The sequence below is a fragment of the Hevea brasiliensis genome, chromosome 11 (assembly GCF_030052815.1).
Source record: "Hevea brasiliensis isolate MT/VB/25A 57/8 chromosome 11, ASM3005281v1, whole genome shotgun sequence".
NCBI classification, from domain to species: domain Eukaryota; kingdom Viridiplantae; phylum Streptophyta; class Magnoliopsida; order Malpighiales; family Euphorbiaceae; genus Hevea; species Hevea brasiliensis.
This window is the reverse complement of record NC_079503.1, coordinates 86,892,854-86,912,205: the sequence shown is the minus strand read 5'-3', so window position 1 is coordinate 86,912,205 and position 19,352 is coordinate 86,892,854. Positions and strand designations below refer to the sequence as shown.

General features: G+C 31.0%; 1 protein-coding gene across 2 annotated transcripts; it reads right to left on the bottom strand.

Moving 5' to 3' along the window:
- Positions 1-214: 214 nt before the first annotated feature.
- On the bottom strand, positions 215-4,002 carry LOC131170661 (G-type lectin S-receptor-like serine/threonine-protein kinase RKS1). 2 transcript variants are annotated; one of them, XM_058130287.1, is made up of 7 exons: positions 2,623-3,982; positions 2,333-2,467; positions 1,742-1,932; positions 1,387-1,597; positions 1,050-1,287; positions 807-957; positions 215-718 (listed from the first exon to the last, which is right to left on the bottom strand). In XM_058130287.1, the coding sequence occupies exons 1-7, from the start codon at positions 3,887-3,889 to the stop codon at positions 413-415; spliced, it is 2,499 nt and encodes an 832-aa protein (XP_057986270.1). In that variant the 5' UTR covers positions 3,890-3,982; the 3' UTR covers positions 215-412. The 2 variants fall into 2 exon arrangements, with proteins under 2 accessions (XP_057986270.1, XP_057986271.1); XM_058130288.1 differs by lacking the exon at positions 807-957 and having other exon boundaries at positions 579-718; positions 2,623-4,002.
- Positions 4,003-19,352: the final 15,350 nt, after the last annotated feature.

Genomic DNA, 19,352 nt, shown 5'->3' with positions numbered 1-19,352 from the left:
CCTCACCTGAATTTGTCTCTTTCATCTATTTTAAGAGCAACATTGAACTTAAAAAGAAAGGAGACAACTGGAATGCAAATTCAAAACCCTCCTTTGACGGAGGATTTCTGAAAATCCCAAACAGACTTGGTTGGGTCTAAAAATATATTGGCACAAACTTAAAAATCACGCAGAATTCAATATAATTACAATCACAGTTAAAATGTGATAAGACTGTTTTATATCTATCCACTTGTATATCTGTATCTCTTATACAATCGCATAAACACACAATATACAAAAGAGAAGAAAAATGGAGATAAGATTTATATGGTTCGACCTTAAGGCCTCGTCCATTGCAAGATTGACAACATGTTTGATCCAAAGAATTTACATACGTGACCCTTTCTCCGTCAAAAATCCTACTAGAATTTCATCGACCTTCAATCATAGTAATTGTGCAATCATTTATAGAACACACTTCTCCTCTAGTTATTAAAGATTCTTGCCCACTTTGAGTTCGGAAAACAAATGCTGGTTTTTTAGGAGAAGGAAGACTTGTTTCATTGCCTAACATGAACACAACTTCAAGCATGGTTGGCCGATCAGCTGGGTGTTCCTGAATGCATAGAAGTCCAATCTGAATGCATCTCAAAATTTCTTCACAAGGGTATGAATGTTCCAACAATGAATAATCAACTATGTCCAAGCCTTTTCCTTCCCTCCATAGCTTCCAAACCTGAAACATAGTTGAGGAAATCATTTACTACTTTAGTAGTGAATCTAATAGGAAATTAATCTTAAGAAAGATATGTCTATCAACTTACGTTCCCTATCAAATTCAGAGAAGGGCTTTCTTTGTCATACTCGGTGTTTTTCTTGCCACTTATGATCTCTAGTATTAAGACACCATAGCTGAAGACATCAGATTTTACAGAATATAGACCATCCATTGCATATTCCGGAGACATATAGCCACTACAAGTAGATAAAAAGAAACAATTTATTGGTGGTTTGTGACCTTTTAATGTTTCCAAGCAGGGAGATGGTGTTGGAGTTAAGTAACTTACTATGTTCCAACCACTTGCTTTGTAATGGCTTCAATTTGATGTTCCTTGAACAATTTAGCCAACCCAAAGTCTGAAATTTTTGGCTCCATTGAAGCATCTAATAGAATATTGCTTGCTTTCAAATCCCTATGGATGATTTTTAATCTTGAATCTTGATGTAGATATAAAACTCCTCGAGCTACCCCAAAAATAATTTCAAAACGCTTTTTCCAGTCCAATAGTTGCTTCCTTGACTTTTCTATAGTCAATTTGAGTTTTGGAGATCCTTAGATTACAGGAATTATGGAAAGAAGTGCAAATTAAAGATGGGTGAAAGCAAATAGAAGGAGAGCCATACCAAAGATGAAGTAGTCCAAGCTTTTGTTTGGTAAATATTCATAGATTAGCATCTTATCTTCTTTATGAATGCAACAACCAAAAAGCCTGACAAGGTTTCTGTGCTGGAGTTTTGATATCAACTGTACTTCATTCATGAATTCTTTTATCCCCTGTCCTGACTGTTTAGATAATCTTTTCACTGCTATTTCTTGTCCATTTGATAGTTGACCCTGAAAGTACATTTCTAGACTTATTTCACAGACGTGCTACCATGGCCGCATATATCACACTACAGTACTAAAATTGTGACTTGCCAAATATTCACATTAAATTTTATGAAGGAGTTGACAATTTTACTTTTCATGGGATACTACCTTATACACTGAGCCAAAACCACCTTCTCCAAGTTTGTTGGAAAAATTGTCAGTTGCTTCAACTATTGTGTCTATATCGAAGAAAGGTAAATGTGGATCACTTCCAGATCTGTCAAGCTCCTTTTCCCTTGGATGATCATCTGGGAGAGTACTAGAACTACAGATAAACATTTCATGTTGCCCATTTTGTGCTGTATGTAGAACGAAAACGGATAATTAGAGATGAGATTTACTAGCATTGTTGTCCATTTTGGGTTAGTCGATGTCCTAATGCTAAGTTTTTCTTTGGCTATTTTTTTATTAATAAAATGAATTGCTTACAAAGGAAAAAAAAAAGGAGAAAAAAGAAAAAGAAAGAAGAAGAAGCTGAACATGTGTCAACTAGGTCTCAGTTTTAAACTAATTAGAATTGGATGTAATAATCTTTTATATCCATTCTTTCACTTTCTTGGCAACCAAATCCAGGAAATAGTTTCTAAACTTTTTGTCATCAAGCATTTTGAATTCATAAATTGTAGTTTGACGATTATTAAAGCGAAAAATAACAAGGAAATAGGAAACTATCTGAAAGCAATTTAATTATTTGCTTACATAATCTCCTCTGCCTCCTCACCAAGCAGTATGAGAAAAGAACAAGAGAGGAAACTGCTGTAGCTACGGACAGTATCATAATTACCAATATCCCTTTCCTTGCAAGAAGGTCCTTGCGCTTATTTGCATATTGAGCTGAAAGGGAAGACGACAAAAGAAACACTGCACCTATTAATATGATAGTCAACCATTCATCTAGAGTTAGCAGAAGAATAGATTTAAGCATATCATCAACAAAATAAATAGAAAAAAAGAACCCGAATTTCTAATGACAGTTTGCTTGAAGATACCTAACTCAAGTGCATCCACACGCACATATATACTTTGTCCACCTTCTGTAAATACTCTTGTATCTAGCAAATCACCATACCATGTCAAACATCCACTTCCTTCTGTCGTACCTAGACTTGCATATGCAGTGCATGAACAATTCCTCAAGCACTCATTTTTACAAGCTTTCATATCCAAATTTGCCGATACACGGGCAACTGAAGTATCCGGAGCCTTCACATTTGCCACCTCTACGAATCCTTCACCGTTTCTGCAGGGTGCCGTCTGATTCTTCCTAACGCACCCGACTGACCCATCTTTCCGATGCCATTGTTGAGGTGATTTGGGCTGGTACCCGGGAAGACAAGTGCAGTTGATTTCATCATTGTACCGAACACAGTTACCATAGGCTCCACATAATCCAAAGCTGTCACACTGGTCCTTGGGCGCAGACGAGAACTCTTCCCATCGACCTTCGTTCTCATGCCATTTGGACCGTTGGAAAATGCCGGACTCATTCAGCACTGCTGTTGTCAAGATTGAGCCATATGCAGTGTTCCACGAGAAGGAAATCTCATTTTCATTGTTCACATAGCTGTAGTTGAAGATAAATGTAACTCCCTGCATTTTAGGTATTCCAGACCATCTAACGCCATTCCAATGACCACCCCTCCATTTTGGAACATGACCCTTGTATATGAAAGCTTGCGGATAACCTTCAGGGTTGATTCTAAACGAGAAATTGCCAGTACCAGGATCATCTGAAGATTTCCAGGATGTTAGGAACCAGTTCAGACCTTTTCTTCTGTCTAGCCCGAATTTTGCGTTGGGAAGCAAATTATTTGTCGGGTGTTCAAAGCTCTGCCATATGGTACTTCCGCTGTGAAACAATACAAGATTTCCCGAATCTAAGAGTTGAGCTACACAATTGTTTGTTGGCAAAGCCGAAACGTTTGTGAACCATAGGGGAGTCGTTTGGTTTCTGCTGCTAAGGACAAGGTTTCCGTGACTGGTGATTGAGAGGACACCAGATTTATCATTGATAGGAGAATCCCGATTTGCGACCCAAACAACTGTTTTTTCGGAAATTTTGTTGTACCAAATTCCAAGATAACGGTAGCTCGATTTACCTGGACTGAAAAAACCAAGTGCAAAGGTTTCCCCTGTAGAAACTATAACGTCTCCATCTACAATGGGTTGGTTAATGGTTATGGTGTCTAGTGAAGTGCAAAATTGATGCATAAAGACAATCAGCAATATAATGGGAAGCGTTTTCACATGATTCATAATTTGTATCTTGCAGGAAATACTTCTTGAATAGTGATAGAAATGAGGATGTTCCCAAGAATTATTGGAAAATATAGCAAATTGGAAGTTTAAAATTGATAATTAACAAAATCAAAGCATATGATTAAAATTGATACACGTAGCACAAATTTAGCAAATTTTTCTTGTAATTTGGCCTAATTAATGGAAAGAAACTAACTACACTTTTGATGATAGTTCCACTGATTAAGACAATCGCATGGTTATGTTTGATAAAGCATAGTGCAATATAATACAATTAATTATATAATGCAATCAAAGTTTTAATGTAATATAATTGTTATTACATTCCTGTGTTTGGTTGCAAAATAAAAATCTAAATAGTGTAATACAATAATAATTTTTAATTAATATTTACTTCATTTATAGTGTTAATAATAAGTATTAATGGTTGAAATGATTAGTAATCAAGTGGCAGTGGGGGTGGTGATGGTGACAATGATAATTAAATGGTGGTGGTGGCAAGGTGAAATAGCAGTGGTGGTAATGGCTAATTGATGATAGAAATGATAACGACTAAGTGATGATAATGGTGCTAGTGCTAGTGATTGGTAGTTGAGTCGTAGTGGTGGCTAAGTGGTGGTAGTGACAGTGACAACGATAGTTAGATGGTGGTGGTGGCAAGATGAGATAGTAGTGGTGGTAGTGGCTAAGTGGTAGTATAAGTGATAGTAGCTAAGTGGCAATAATGGTGGTAGCGGTGATAGCGATGGTGGTAACAAAATGGTGGTGGTGGTAGTGGTAATGGTGGTGGCAGTATTGACAATATATATAAAAAAAAAAGATCAAAATAAGTAATCATGATTTTATTTAATTTTATATGTAATGATCATTATGTTACTTTTAGTATAATTGATTATATTATATAATTGTCATTCTATTATGTCAAATTCTTTTGTACCAAACAACATAATAAAAAATGCAATATAATCATAATTATATTATAACTTTGATTATATCATACCAAACATGACAGTGTAATTGCAGTAGATAGGATTTACCAATACATAAGGCATGAGACATGGAAGACCAGACACCAGTGCTTACTCTCAAATATGGGCTATTTTCACCACTTGTCCCTCAATCTGCTGATTGTATCAATGATGTCCAACTTTAATTTGTATAATATTTTTTTTTTGCCTCAGAATATAAAGTTTAATTAATAAAAAGAAGGGGTTATACAATAATAGGCCCATCAAAAGTAGTCCAATCTACAAAGCAACAAAGAGACTTAAAAGATAAGAGCCGAAGCCCCATTAGATAACTAAACCCTAATTAATCTATTAAGGTAACCCAAATGAAAATAGGTTGAACCACAAATTGAATGTTGCAACACCGTTTGGGGAAGAAACAATGATCAAGTGGATCATAGGGGCAAAGCCCTTCCAAATCGAGGATAACAAAACAATGACGAATCCTGAGGAAGTCCTAGCAAAACCATTGCCTAATCGATAAACCCACAAACGGCAAGATCAAGCAATGCAAAAGAAAAGACATGAAGCAACAAAGAGAAGAAGATCGTGTAACCCAGATCACCATTGCAGGTAAGGTCAACAGCTCATGGAGGATGATGAGGCAGAGCTCAAAATGGCAATGAAAGCCTTGAGGGTTGGCTATGAAGGCGAACCCGACTAAGGACCCTTGAGATGTCATTATTCTAAAAATGTGTTCCTCTCCTAGCGCAAAAATATCACACATATAAAACAATCTCTTGCATTCAAGAAATCCAACCAAAGAAGCAAAACCCAACATACTAGACTAACAAGACGTCCTTGCTAATTAATAATGGTCTACTGCCAAAAACTCCACTCAAAACCTTATTTATAAACAAAACCTCATCCGGAAGAGGAGAGGACACAACCTACGTATTGGACAGGGATGGAGGTTCTCTCGGCCCAAAGGGGGTAGAGGGAATCACTGAACAGCAATCACATAGAGGTCGGCCTCCTCAGATGAAAAAAGAAGAAAGAGCAAAAAATGCAAAGAAAAAGCAATTAATTTGTGTAATAAAAATACCTTAATTTCAATTTTAATGTATTAAAATCCATGTGACTTACTATATCAATATGTAGGTTAACTAATGACTAAATTTCACTTACTGTCTCTCAACTTAAATGAGTGTATCATAGTTATTCCTGAACTTCGTTTTGCATCATAAAAATTTATACTTTAATTTATTTGTTAAAAAAATTTTATAAAAGTATTTACAGTAAATCATAAATTATGATTATATAAATTTTCTTTCAAACTTTTATAGGTAATTTAAAATTTTAAAAATTTATTTATTTTTGACTTATTTTGAAATAAAAATCGTACTTTAAAAAATGGTATAATATTTTTATAAATAATTATAATTGATCAATTATTTAATTTTTTATTAAAAGTTATATAATTAATATTATTATTTTAAATAAAAATTAATAATATTATTTTTACTTGTATTACTTTTTAATTCAATTTTAGGTTGATGTCTAAATAATTCACATATAATTTATCTTAATTCTTTGATTTTATTTTAATGGAAGAAAATTGATAATATACTATTTTACTTTATTTTAATGATATTCACACTCTAATTAAAAATGGATTGCATGGGTTGATATTATATAGTTTTTGTCTTTCTTTCTTACATTTGCCAAATAATATATTCAAATTTAAATTATTATTTAACACATTTTGTATTAAAAATTATTTATATATTAAATTAAAATTTAGAAATTTTTATGAGAGACTTATATGGTATGCTTATCTAAGTTAAGGGATAATGAGTGAAATTTAATCATAAGTTAATCTTCAAATGAATAATATCAAATTATAAAATTTTTAATAATACTCAAATTAAAGTTTAAAAATTTTAATAATATAAATTATAGTTAAGTTACTTTACTTATATAACCACCTATATTGTATAACCACAAATAAAATTAACCCAACACTTTGCGCCACCATGACATGACACGTGGAAAATTTTGGAGCTAGACTAAAACTTATATTTGGTCCATGCGAGGATTAAATCATCTAAATAATTGATAACAACAATGGTTGATGCTACTTGGAACCAAAAAAATTAATGGTAGATGTGCCACATGGAGTAACTAGTTGAATCATTCAAACTTTGAAAAATAAGCCTCACACTTAATTTTATTGATTTCTTTGTCAGCTTTAAGGTACCAGGGTTGAAGTTTTGACATTGAATTTTTCTCTGCTTTGTTGTCATATTTATTATGGGCCAATAGCATGGTCTTGCTTCACCATCAAAGTGTAGTACGAGGGATACTTTAAGTACAAATCTCTCCACTTATTTATTTTAAGATTGAAAACCCCATAAATTTTTTATTTAAAAATTAAAATTTAGTAATAATTTAATTTAATTTCTTTTTTTATCAATCTCATATTTAGAAGGAAAATTTTTAATTTATTTTTATGTATAAAATTTTTATCAATAATATTATATAAGTTAATTACTGATAACCACTAAAATAAATTCGTGCTAAAAAGTTAACTAAAGAAGCAATCAGATATTGAAATATAGTAGATTTTATCAATTATCATTTAATTATTTTATTTTAATCATACACTTTCAATTTATTAAAATAATATCATTCAATTTTAATTTACATTTAAAAAATATCATTTTAACTTGTCATAATAGGTTTGCCAATTATCAAAATGAAATTACCATTTTACCCCTAATTCTTTGAACCAAAACAGATGAGGGGATCCCTTGTGGTCTAACTGGTAAGACCAGTCCCCAATTTCTGATCATTTGTGAATTCTTCCAAGATGTTAGAGACCGATTAAGACCAATTCTCTAGTAGAGCCCAAGTTTTACAGAAGAAATTATTAATTTTTTTACCACTTTAAGATAAATATTTAATTGCTAGACTATCAATATGTTTTGCAAATATGTATTTATAATTTATTAATATCATTTTTATTATATAGTAGCTTATCATTGATGGATATCCCATCCCTTGAGAATAGAGGCCTTAACACTAATTAATAGACACGTAGACCATATATATATATATTTAACATGCTATATAAAATTTGTATTTATTTAATTATAAACTAGTTGTTACGATAATTAGGTTGTCTATTGAATTATTAGGCACATGCCCAACGCGAAGGTAGAGGTGTAGTAGGACCAGACCAGTTCCATCTTGTTTAGCTGGCTAGCTTCTAAAAATTATGGATAAAGAACAAAAGAATGCCGGCAGCTCAAGACACCTGCCCGATATAAAATCCATGTTTTGTCCAATCAATTCAATCTATTAATAATATATCCCCTCCTGCTGCTAGTGGGGCTATATAGTAAATGTATATATATATATATATATATATATATATATATATATATATATATATTTGAAAGATTTAAGTTTAATTTTTTTTCTTTATATGTATAATAAAAAAATAATTTTAAAGATATAGAAAATAATTTTTTAATTATGATGTAATTTAAAAAGTAAATAATAATTTACCCAATAAGGGAATGTGCCATATTAAGCAAGAGCCTGGTAGAGCCCTAGATGGTCGAAGCATTGTTATAAAATAATCCTTTCAGCATCATCCTGGATTAGAACAAGATTACCTGAATCCAGGAGCAACTTCTTATCTTGTGAGAGAATGTATACATAAACAGTTGGGCGGCAGCCATTATCAATATCAACATTGTTTCCCCACAAGGAGTAATGATATGAAACTGAAGTTTTGCTGCCATTATAACCTTGAACTAGAAGCGGTCCTAATGGGATTTGACTATGTCTAGACGTACACTTCAAAATAAAATCCAATTGTCTAGACGTACGCTTCTTGTCGTTCTCATTGAGAAATGGACACCTGCAAACTGGATTCCATGAACATCTAGCCCACATGAGATGTGACATTATAACTTTTTTTTTCCTCATATGATTTTACATAATCAAGTTGCAATTAGTGGAAACAGAGCCTAATTTTGAAGGCATCAATTTTTCTTTTTCTTTTCTTTTTTTTTTTCTTTTTTGAACTGATTTTAGATTTTAATTTGAAGAGTGATACATGAGCTGGCCATGATGAGGCCGAAGCCCAAACAACAAAATTCACCAAATCTAGAGCCCAAACAGACCAGCAAATAAGCCTAGCTTAAAGCAGACTCAAACTCATAGATAATTTTAGCCGAGTAATAGTACATGAGAATGTAATACTAAACAGAGGAAAAGCAGAGCATAACAGAGGAAAAGAAAGAGTATGGACTTTAGGAATCTGAGTCCGACCGTCCCGTTGATTCATGCAAAATAATTTAATCGAATATTTGATCTTGGAAGGAAGGATTGGCCAAGTTTCACATTGGAACCCAATGGATTATAGTCAAGTTTGTGCCAATTAAAAATACATTTGAGAAATATTTTTCCTCATATTTACTTCTTTCATGCACCTGTTTTCACATGATTAAATACATTAAAATACGTAATTTTTTGTGAAAAATTTTGAGTAATTTTACAGTCTATCCCTAAACTTTACTCCGTGTTTCACTTCCGTCCCTTAAATTTAATTTGTTACTAAAAAATCTTTGAACTTTATTTTTGTTTTACAAAAATCTCTCTAACCTGCTATAGAAGGTTTTTTAGGTTAAAAAAATAATGAAATTACCTTTTTACCTCTTTTCCTCTCACACTCAAAAAACACCGGCCATTTCAACCACCATCTGGACTTCCCACAAAAATGTTAATGTTATCACAACAATCCGCTTCCTGTAAAGGAGAAAGATTACTCTTCACTAGGAAGTGTTGAATCTATATTTGTAGATTTCATGTTATAGCTTAGAGGAACTTTTTTAATATGGAAAGTTGCTATTACAGGCTAAAGTAATTTTTTCGAAATAAAATTAAAATTTGAGAATTTTTTTGTAACAAATTAAAGTAAAGAGATATAAGTGAAAAACAGGGCAAAATTCAGAGACCAGCTATAAAAATCATCCGAAAAATTTTATTATTGTTTGTACAGTGAAATTGGAGTGTGATTTTGCGGTTTTGGCTTAATTGGAGGTGTTATTGTCATTTCCTTTGAGGTTTTATTTTGTCTTCCATCTCCCTTCGCACAGTTTTTTTCCCCACTTTACACGTGCCACATCAGATTAACCATTTCCTTTATACATGTCATCTACACAAAACCATATTGTTTTACTGCAAAGAGGGGTGCTTTGATGGTTCCTCTTCCTTTTTTGAGACGATTCGTTCTCAAATTTATGATGTTTCTCTTTTCTTGCAATGCCCATTCACGTATTAATTAAAATATTACAAACTTTATAATACATGCCCAAAATAAATTAAAATAAATTAATTAATTTATAACCCAAAGAAACATAAAAAAAATTAATCCAATCACATTGATTTTTTATAGTCCATGATCATCCATCATGCATATCACTATTCAACAATTAAATAAAATATACATACTTAAATTATATTGAATATCTCATATTCAACTTAAAAATCTAGATTTGAATATGATTCAAACAAATTTAAAAATTCAGATTTGAATCACATTCAAACAAATTTAAAAATTCAGATTTGAATCACATTCAAACAATTTTTAAAATTTAGATTTGAATCACATTCAAACAAATTTAAAAATTCAGATTTGAATCACATTCAAACAACTTTTAAAATTCAAATTTGTATCACATTCAAACAACTTTAAAAATTCAGAGTTGAATCACATTCAAACAACTTTAAAAATTTAGATTTGAATCACATTCAAACAACTTTAAAAATTCAGATTTGAATCACATTCAAACAACTTTTAAAATTTAGATCTGAATCAAAATTTAATTGTGTGATTAAAACACCTAATTAAACATTTTAATTAGTCATAGGATGAACCTTAGATCATACAACAATTATAGATTCAAAAACCAAACCTTGCGCACACCTTTGGAGACCACAAAGTGTGTGCACCAATGGTGTTCATCACCATGCCGCCACTTTTCCTTTGCAACCAGCTAAGGTTCTATTATCTCATGATCAAACCACACAATTAAATCATATAATCAACAATCTAAATGGCAAATATAGTGGCTCTGATACCAATTGAAGGAGCGAAAGCATGAAAAACATAAGTTTATATCATTGAATTCAAAAATTTTTCACCTGGGGTCACATGCATCATGCAAGATTCATTTTTATCTATTTGATTTTAATGATAAACATCATATTTAAACTCTTTTAATATGTTTTTAGATCTAGATTTGCCATTTAAGATTTTAGAATTAATCAAATTAATTCATTAGAACCCTAAATTAGATCAAGAACAAATGCACTAATCATTTGATGCACTACAGTGTGTTTGACACCTTTGGGATGCGTCTTAGGACACCAGATGTTGTCCCTCTAGCTTGTCCACACCAAGATCACCAATGGCAGCCCTTGAACAGCTTCTAAAGCTTTCCCAATCAATTAGAAAATCAAGTTTTGCCTTTTGAAAGATTACAGATGTAAATAGGATACTAGAAACGATTTCTAGTATTTTTAATTCAAGAGATTGTTGTCTAATCTTTTTGAATTGATGAGAGATGAAGAAGAAGAGAAGGAGTGGCAGCCAAGGGTGGCGGCACAAAATAGATGAATGGCAGCTTGTATTTTTTCTTTTCATCCTATTCTTTATATCGCTAGGTCATCACTTAAAACCCTTGCCACATATCACCTTCTGATTGGTTCTAGGTTTAATTGACCCAATCACATTGTGCCAAGTGTCAAACCTATATTTAATCTTGACTTTGATCATCTTACATGATTAAAAGACATTTGTCAAGTTTATGTGTAGTGCCAGATGTCACCATCTCATGGTGCCAGATGTCACCCTGTGAAATGACCAAAATACCCCTGTGTCTTAATTTTGAGTTCTCAACCCAAAATAATTATTTCTCTTCTTCTAATAAATTTAAATCAAATATAAATTAATTAATTTCTCATAATTAAATTCATATTTAAACACTTTAAATATAAATTTAACTTATACTATATATCCAATAACCTAGATTTGGTTTCAAGTCATACTAGGGACTTTGCAATCTAATTACAAACCAAACCTATTTAATTAATCAATTAAACTCTTTAATTAATTAATGAAATCATATTTAATTTGGTGATTACTTGTGTATATGTGTAACTTACTAGGCTCATCACTAATTGGCAATGAGACATGATATCAACTCTTAATATCATCAGAACTCTTTCTTACCATAAATGATTTCTCTAAATGATTTTATGCACCTCATAGACTATGGTTAACACCTAGCATAGCATGCCATGGCCACCCAATCAGTAATAAAGTTTATCTTAAATGAACCTATAATCATATGTTACTATGCACTATAATCTCTCTGTTACAAAATTTCAATTCGAGCTCGAGTCATGGTTTATGTCAAACCCCATTTTCTATGAATATTATATTCTCTTTTAATTCCAGTTCTTGATTAAAAAGATTTTTCTCATCAGAAACTCTTTTCTGATTAAATCTATTTGTCCTGGCCAGGAACTTGAAACATCAAGAACAATTAAATAAATATATGATTTTATCCCTATTTACTTAGAGGAACAAATTCCATCTTGATCAACACCTACCTCCATATATAACTAGTAGGAGCCAACACATGCCCATATACCCATACATAGTACAAGTATGAAAGCAGTATCAAACTCAAACCACCTATATACAAGATAACCGTGTTATCTCAGGTCTAAAGATTATGTGCACTAATATAATTTATGACAATACATTGACAAGAGTAAACTCCATGTGCTTGTCATAAATATCACTGGTTCGGCCTACTTATCATGTATAAGTGTCTATCATGTTTGTTATATGGCATGAGACTCACCATTCCATCTTATTTACATCTCATATAAATAACTTGGGAACAAATATGATTACAATCTTTGTGGATAAGTCATGTCCTTATTGTGAAGTATCCTCGATTGTGAACCTATTTATGATACTTTGTGCTAGAAATACTGTCACTCATATTCTTAACATCTTAATAATAGAATTTCTAACAAAATATCAATGGACCTTTTCTATTACACACAAATATATTATGTAAACGGAAAAGTGAAAATGCCTTTTATTAATCAAATATGTACAAGATACATACTAAATGATATGCTCTAGGGCATACTACTAACATAATCTAATACCCAACACTCTTAATCATAATAGGAGTCTAATTGATACATATATAATAGGAGTCTAATTGATATATATATATATATATATATATATATATATATATATATATCAGTACTGATTTAGGCATTGGAGTGGTGGTCAACTAACCCACCCAGTGCTTTCTTGTTTTGCAAATCCATGCTCGTGGAGATTCCTGTGACAACATCAAGGATGAACAATAAAATAAATGTTGCAACACCGTATGGGGAAGAAACAAAGATCAAGTGGATCATAGGGGTGAAACTCTTCCAAATCGAGGATAAGAAAACAACGAGGATGCCTGAGGAAGTCTAAGCAAAGCCATTGCCTAATTGGTAAACCCACAAACGGCAAGATTAAGCAACCCAAAAGGAGAGACATGAAGTACCAAAGAGAAGAAGACCGTATAACCCAGATCATCATTGCAGGCAAGGTCAACAACTCATGGAGGGTGATGAGGAAGAGCTCAAAATGGCAATAAAAAGCCTTAAGGGACAATCATGAAGGCGAAGCCGACTAAAGGACCCTTGAGATGCCATTATTTAAAAATATATTCCTCTCTTGGAGCTAAAACATGACACATATGGAAGAATCTCCTGTATGCGAGAAATTCAACCAAAGAAACGAGACTTAACATAGTAGACCAACAAGACATCCTCACTAATCAACAATGGTCTGCCGCCAAAAACTCCACTCAGAGCCTTGCTTATAAACAAACCCCATCCGAAGGAGGAGAGAACACAACTCACATCCTAGAAAGGGGAGGAGGTTCCCCCTGCCTAGATGGGGCAAAGGGAATTGCTTAACAACAGTCACACAGAGGCCGACCTCCTCAAATGAAAAATGAAGAAAGAGAAAAAAATGTAGAGAGAAAGCAATTAATTTGTATAATAAAAATACCTTAATTTCAATTTTAGTATATTAAAATCCCTGTAACTTACTATTATCAATATGTAGGTTAACTAATCACTTACCATCGCTCTACTTAAATGAGTGTATCATAGTTATCCCTCAACTTCATTGTGCATCATAAAAATTTATACTTTAATTTTTTAAAAAAAAATTATAAAAGTATTTACATTAAATCTTAAATTATGATTGTATAAATTTTCTTTCAAACTTTTATAATTAATTTAAAATTTTAAAAATTTATTTATTTTCAACTTATTTTGAAATAAAAATCGTACTTTCAGAAATGGTATAATATTTTTATAAATAATTATAATTGATCAATTATTTAATTTTTTATTAAAATATATAATTATTACTATTATTTTAAATAAAAATTAATAATATTATTTTTACTTGTATTACTTTTTAATTCAATTCTAGGTTGATGTCTAAAGAATTCACATCTAATTTATCTTAATTGTTTGATTTTATTTTAATGGAAGAAAATAGATAATATACTATTTTACTTTATTTTAATGATATTCACACTCTAATTAAATATGGATGATTTTGTTTTTACATAGGTAGATATTATATAGTTTTTGTCTTTTTTTTCTTATATTAGCAAAATAATATATTCAAATTTAAATTATTATTTAACACATTTTGTATTAAAAATTATTTATATATTAAATTAAAATTTAGAAATTTTTATGATATAAATTAAAGTTAAGAGACGTATGTGGTACGTTTATCTAAGTTAGGGGATAATGAGTGAAATTTAATCATAAGTTAATCTACAAATGAATAATAGCAAGTTATAGGAATTTTAATAATACTCAAATTAAAGTTTAAGAATTTTAATAATATAAATTGTAGTTAAGGGACTTCACTGATATAACCACCTATATTGTACAACCACAAATAAAATTAACCCAAAAGTTTCCCAACACTTTGCCCAACCATGACATGACGCGTGGAAAATCTTGAAGCTAGACTAATACTTATATTTGGTACATGCAAGGATTAAATCATCTAAATAATTGATAACAATAATGGTTGTTGCTACTTGGAACCAAAAAAATTAATGGTAGATGCACCACATGAAGTAACAAGTTGAATCATTCAAACTGTGCAAAATAAGCCTCACACTTAATTTTATTGATTTCTTTGTCAACTTTAAGGTACCAGAGACGAAGTTTGGACATTGAATTTTTCTCTGCTTTGTTTTCATATTTATTATGGACCAATAGCATGGTCTTCCTCCACTATCAAGGTGCAGTAAAAGGGATGTCTTAAGTTCAAATCTCCCCATCTATCTATTTTAAGATTAAAAACCTCATAAACCCCCTATTTGAAAACTAAAATTTGGTAATAATTCAATTTAATTTGATTTCTTTTTTGTCAATCTCATATTTAGAATGAAAAAATTTAATTTATTTTTATGTATAAAATTTTTATCAATAATGTTATATAAGTTAATTATTGATAACCACTAAAATAAATTCATGCTAAAGAGTTAACTAACGAAGCAATCATATATTGGAATAGAGTAGATTTTATCAATTGTCATTCAATTATTTTATTTTAGTTATTCAATTTCAATTCGTTAAAATAACATCATTCAATTTTAATTTACATTTAAAAAATGTCATTTTGACTTTGTCATAATAGGTGTGCCAATTATCAAAATGAAATTACCATTTTACCCCTGATTCTTTGTACAAAAACAGCAAAGGGGATCCCTTGTGGTCTAACTAGTAAGACTAGTCTCCGGTTCTTGGATCATTTGCGAATTCTTCCAAGGTGTTGGAGACCGGTTAAGACCAGTTATCTGGTAGAGCCCAAGTTTCATAGAAGAAAGCATAGTGTTTGTGGTATGGTCGAAGCATTGTTACAAAATAATCCTTTCAGCATCAATATCAACATTGTTTCCCCACAAGGAGTAATGATATGAAATTGAAGTTTTGCTGCCATTATAGCCTTGAACTAGAAGTGGTCTTAATGGGATTTGACTGGGTCTCGACGTACACTTCAAAACAAATCCAATTGTTTTAATGGAGCTGTTAGCTTGTTTCTACATGAACTGATGTGAAGCTTCTTGTCGTTCTCATTGAGAAATGGACACCTGCAAACTGGATTCCATGAACATCTAGCCCACATGAGATGAGACATTATAACTTTTTTTTTCCCCATATGTTTTTACATAATCAAGTTGCAATTAGTGGAAACAGAACCTAATTTTGAAGGCATCAATTTTTCTTTTTTTTTTTTTTTTTCCTTTTTGGAACTGATATTAGATTTTCATCTGAAGAGTAATACATAAGCTGGCTATGATGAGGCCGAAGCCCAAACAACAAAATGCACCAAACCTATAGCCCAAGCAGACCAGTAAATAAGCCTAGCTTAAAGCAGACTCAAACTCATAGATAATTTTAGCCGAGTAATAATACATGAGAATGCAATACTTAACAGAGGAAAAGAAAGAGTATGGACTTTAGGAATCTGAGTCCAACCGTCCCATTGATTCATGCAAAATAATTTACCTATGATGGAAATAGAAATGTCGAATATTCGATCTTGGAAGGAAGGATTGGCCAAGTTTCACGTTGGAGCCCAATGGATTATAGTCAAGTTTGTGCCAATTAAAAATACATTTGAGAAATATTTTTCCTCATATTTACTTCTTTCATGCGCCTGTTTCCACATGATTAAATACATTAAAATACATAATTTTTTGTGAAAAATTTTGAGTAATTTTATAGTCTATCCCTAAATTTTGCTCCATGTTTCACTTTCGTCCCTTAACTTTAATTTGTTACTAAAAAATCTCTAAACTTTATTTTTGTTTTACAAAAATCTCTCTAACCTACTATAGAAGGTTTTTTAGGTTAAAAAAATAATGAAATTACCTTTTTGCCTCCTTTCCTCTCACACTCAAAAAACACTGGCCATTTCAACCACCATCTGGACTTCTCACAAAAATGTTAATGCTATCACAATGATCCGCTTCCTGTAAAAGAGGAAGATTACTCTTCACTGGGAAGTGTTGAATCTATATTTGTAGATTTCACGCTATAGCTTAGAGGAATTTTTTTAATATGGAAAGTTGCTATTACAGGCTAAAGTAATTTTTTCGAAATAAAATTAAAATTTGAGAATTTTTTTGTAACAAATTAAAGTAAAGAGATATAAGTGAAATACAGAGCAAAATTCAGAGATCAGCTATAAAAATCATCAGAAAAATTTTACTATTGTTTGTACAGTGAAATTGGAGTGTGATTTTGTGATTTTGGCTTAATTGGAGGTGTTATTGTCTTTTCCTTCGAGGTTTTATTTTGTCTTCCGTCTCCCTTCGCACAGTTTTTTTTCCCCACTTTGCACGTGCCACATCAGATTAACCATTTCCTTTATACATGCCATCCACGCAAAACCATATTGTTTCATTGCAAAGAGTGTTGCTTTGACGGTTCCTCTTCCTTTTTTGAGACGATTAGTTCTCAAATTTATGATGTTTCTCTTTTCTTGCAATGCTCATTCATGTATTTATTGAGAAAGGGATTTTCTTCTACTCTTTCGCTACCTTTTACTTTGATTTGATGGTCTTCAAGCTTACTTTCAGTAGAATAATTGTTGGAGTGCCCATGGTCTCTGTGCTCTCCAGGCTATTGGGTTGCTCTTTTTCTTACCAAAACACCCCCCCACCACACCCCCTTTAGTCGTGATGCTGCTCGGATACCACTCAGAAATGGTCTATACATGTTGATGAAAAATTATAAAAAAAAAAAAGTTTATAGGTAGGATGTGAGGTTTTGAATTCCAACTCAAACATTGCTTTGTAGCCTGCGATTTATTGTTCTTTTTTTATTTAAAAACTAAAATTTTGTAATAATTTGATTTAATTGATTTCTTTTTTGTCAATCTTATATTTAGAATGAAAAAAAAAATAATTCTTTTTAACTTAAAAAATTTTCATTTTAAGAGAAATAAAAATAAAAAATAATTGTTTGAGAATTCAATTGATTTTTTTTATCTTCCGAACAATTGATTTCAAAGGAAATCAAAAGTTTTTAAAGTCCAAATTAATTGGACTAGTTTGGTGTGTGTGTCTATTATGACAAATTATATTTTAACCCCGTCATTTCATATAGGTTTGCATATGTGGAATGGCAAACCAGTGATAAAATGCCAAGTGAGTGATCATGGATCCCACAAAGTGTAGTCGTGCAGTTGTCATTCTTTAATTGGGTTATTATTCCATGTAATATGGAATAACATAACATGTTCTCTATAAAATTACTCATTATATATATATATATATATATATATATATATATATATAAACTAATATGTTAATTTTTTTTAATATATACTTAACATTTCATAAATATTAAAAAGATTTGGGTTAATCAACTTCAAAAATCAATTGCACAAACTCATGGAAATCAAAATCAATTTAATTAATTAATTTTGTTCAGCACTTTGACTTTCACACAGATTTCATTTTAATATTTGGGAAAATCATAGACATAAGGTATCAAAGTTTTGGCAAATCTACCAAAAACACATTGCCTGAGAGTGATGAGCAGCCATTAGAGCAGGAAAGTATAAGAGTATGGTGAGGAGGAGTGGGAAAATTTAAAGAAAGAAAGGATGAGAAGGAGGGGAACACGAAATGTGACACAAAGAATAAATGAAAGGATTTTGGAGCACATGCAACTCTTGAGAAGCATAAATTAAAAAATAAAAAAGTTTTTCTAATGGGTGTAAAACATTCAATTAAAGCATTCTATTAGTATAGAGAACTACAATTTATAGTTAATTAAATGTAATTTGCACTCGTTTAGCACAGTTTTCACTCTTTCATATAATTTGTTATTAATATTGTAATGATTCATACTAAAAAATATATTAAATAAATTTTAATGGATGTAAATAGAAAAATTGAAGATAAAATCAAGAATTTTAATTTCTCAATTATGGCTTTTGTTTTGAAAATGATTATGAGAAAAGCTTTTAAAATGAAAACAACTATACTTCTGCTTTTTTATTTTTATTTTTTAAAATAAAAACAGAAAGTTGAAAACCAATCATTATCCAGATACAAAATCACCATTCTTATAGTGGATGATAATTTCATGTGCAATTTTTTTTTTCTCTTTTAATTTATTTTTATGTATAAAATTTTTATAAATAATGTTATATATGTTAATTACTGATAACCACTAAAATAAATTCATGCTAAAGAGTTAACTACCAAGCAATCACATATTGAAATAGACTAATTTTATCAATTGTCATACAATTATTTTATTTGAATCACTCAATTTTAATTTATTAAAATAAT

Bases quoted from the DNA above. Each gene is read 5' to 3' on its own strand.
- LOC131170661 (XM_058130287.1), bottom strand. From the start codon at position 3,889: ATGAATCATGTGAAAACGCTTCCCATTATATTGCTGATTGTCTTTATG. The intron at 1,933-2,332 runs GTAAGCAAATAA...TTCTACATACAG, and splicing joins GAGGAGGCAGAGGAGATTAT to CACAAAATGGGCAACATGAA. The intron at 958-1,049 runs GTAAGTTACTTA...ATCTACTTGTAG, and splicing joins AAGCAAGTGGTTGGAACATA to TGGCTATATGTCTCCGGAAT.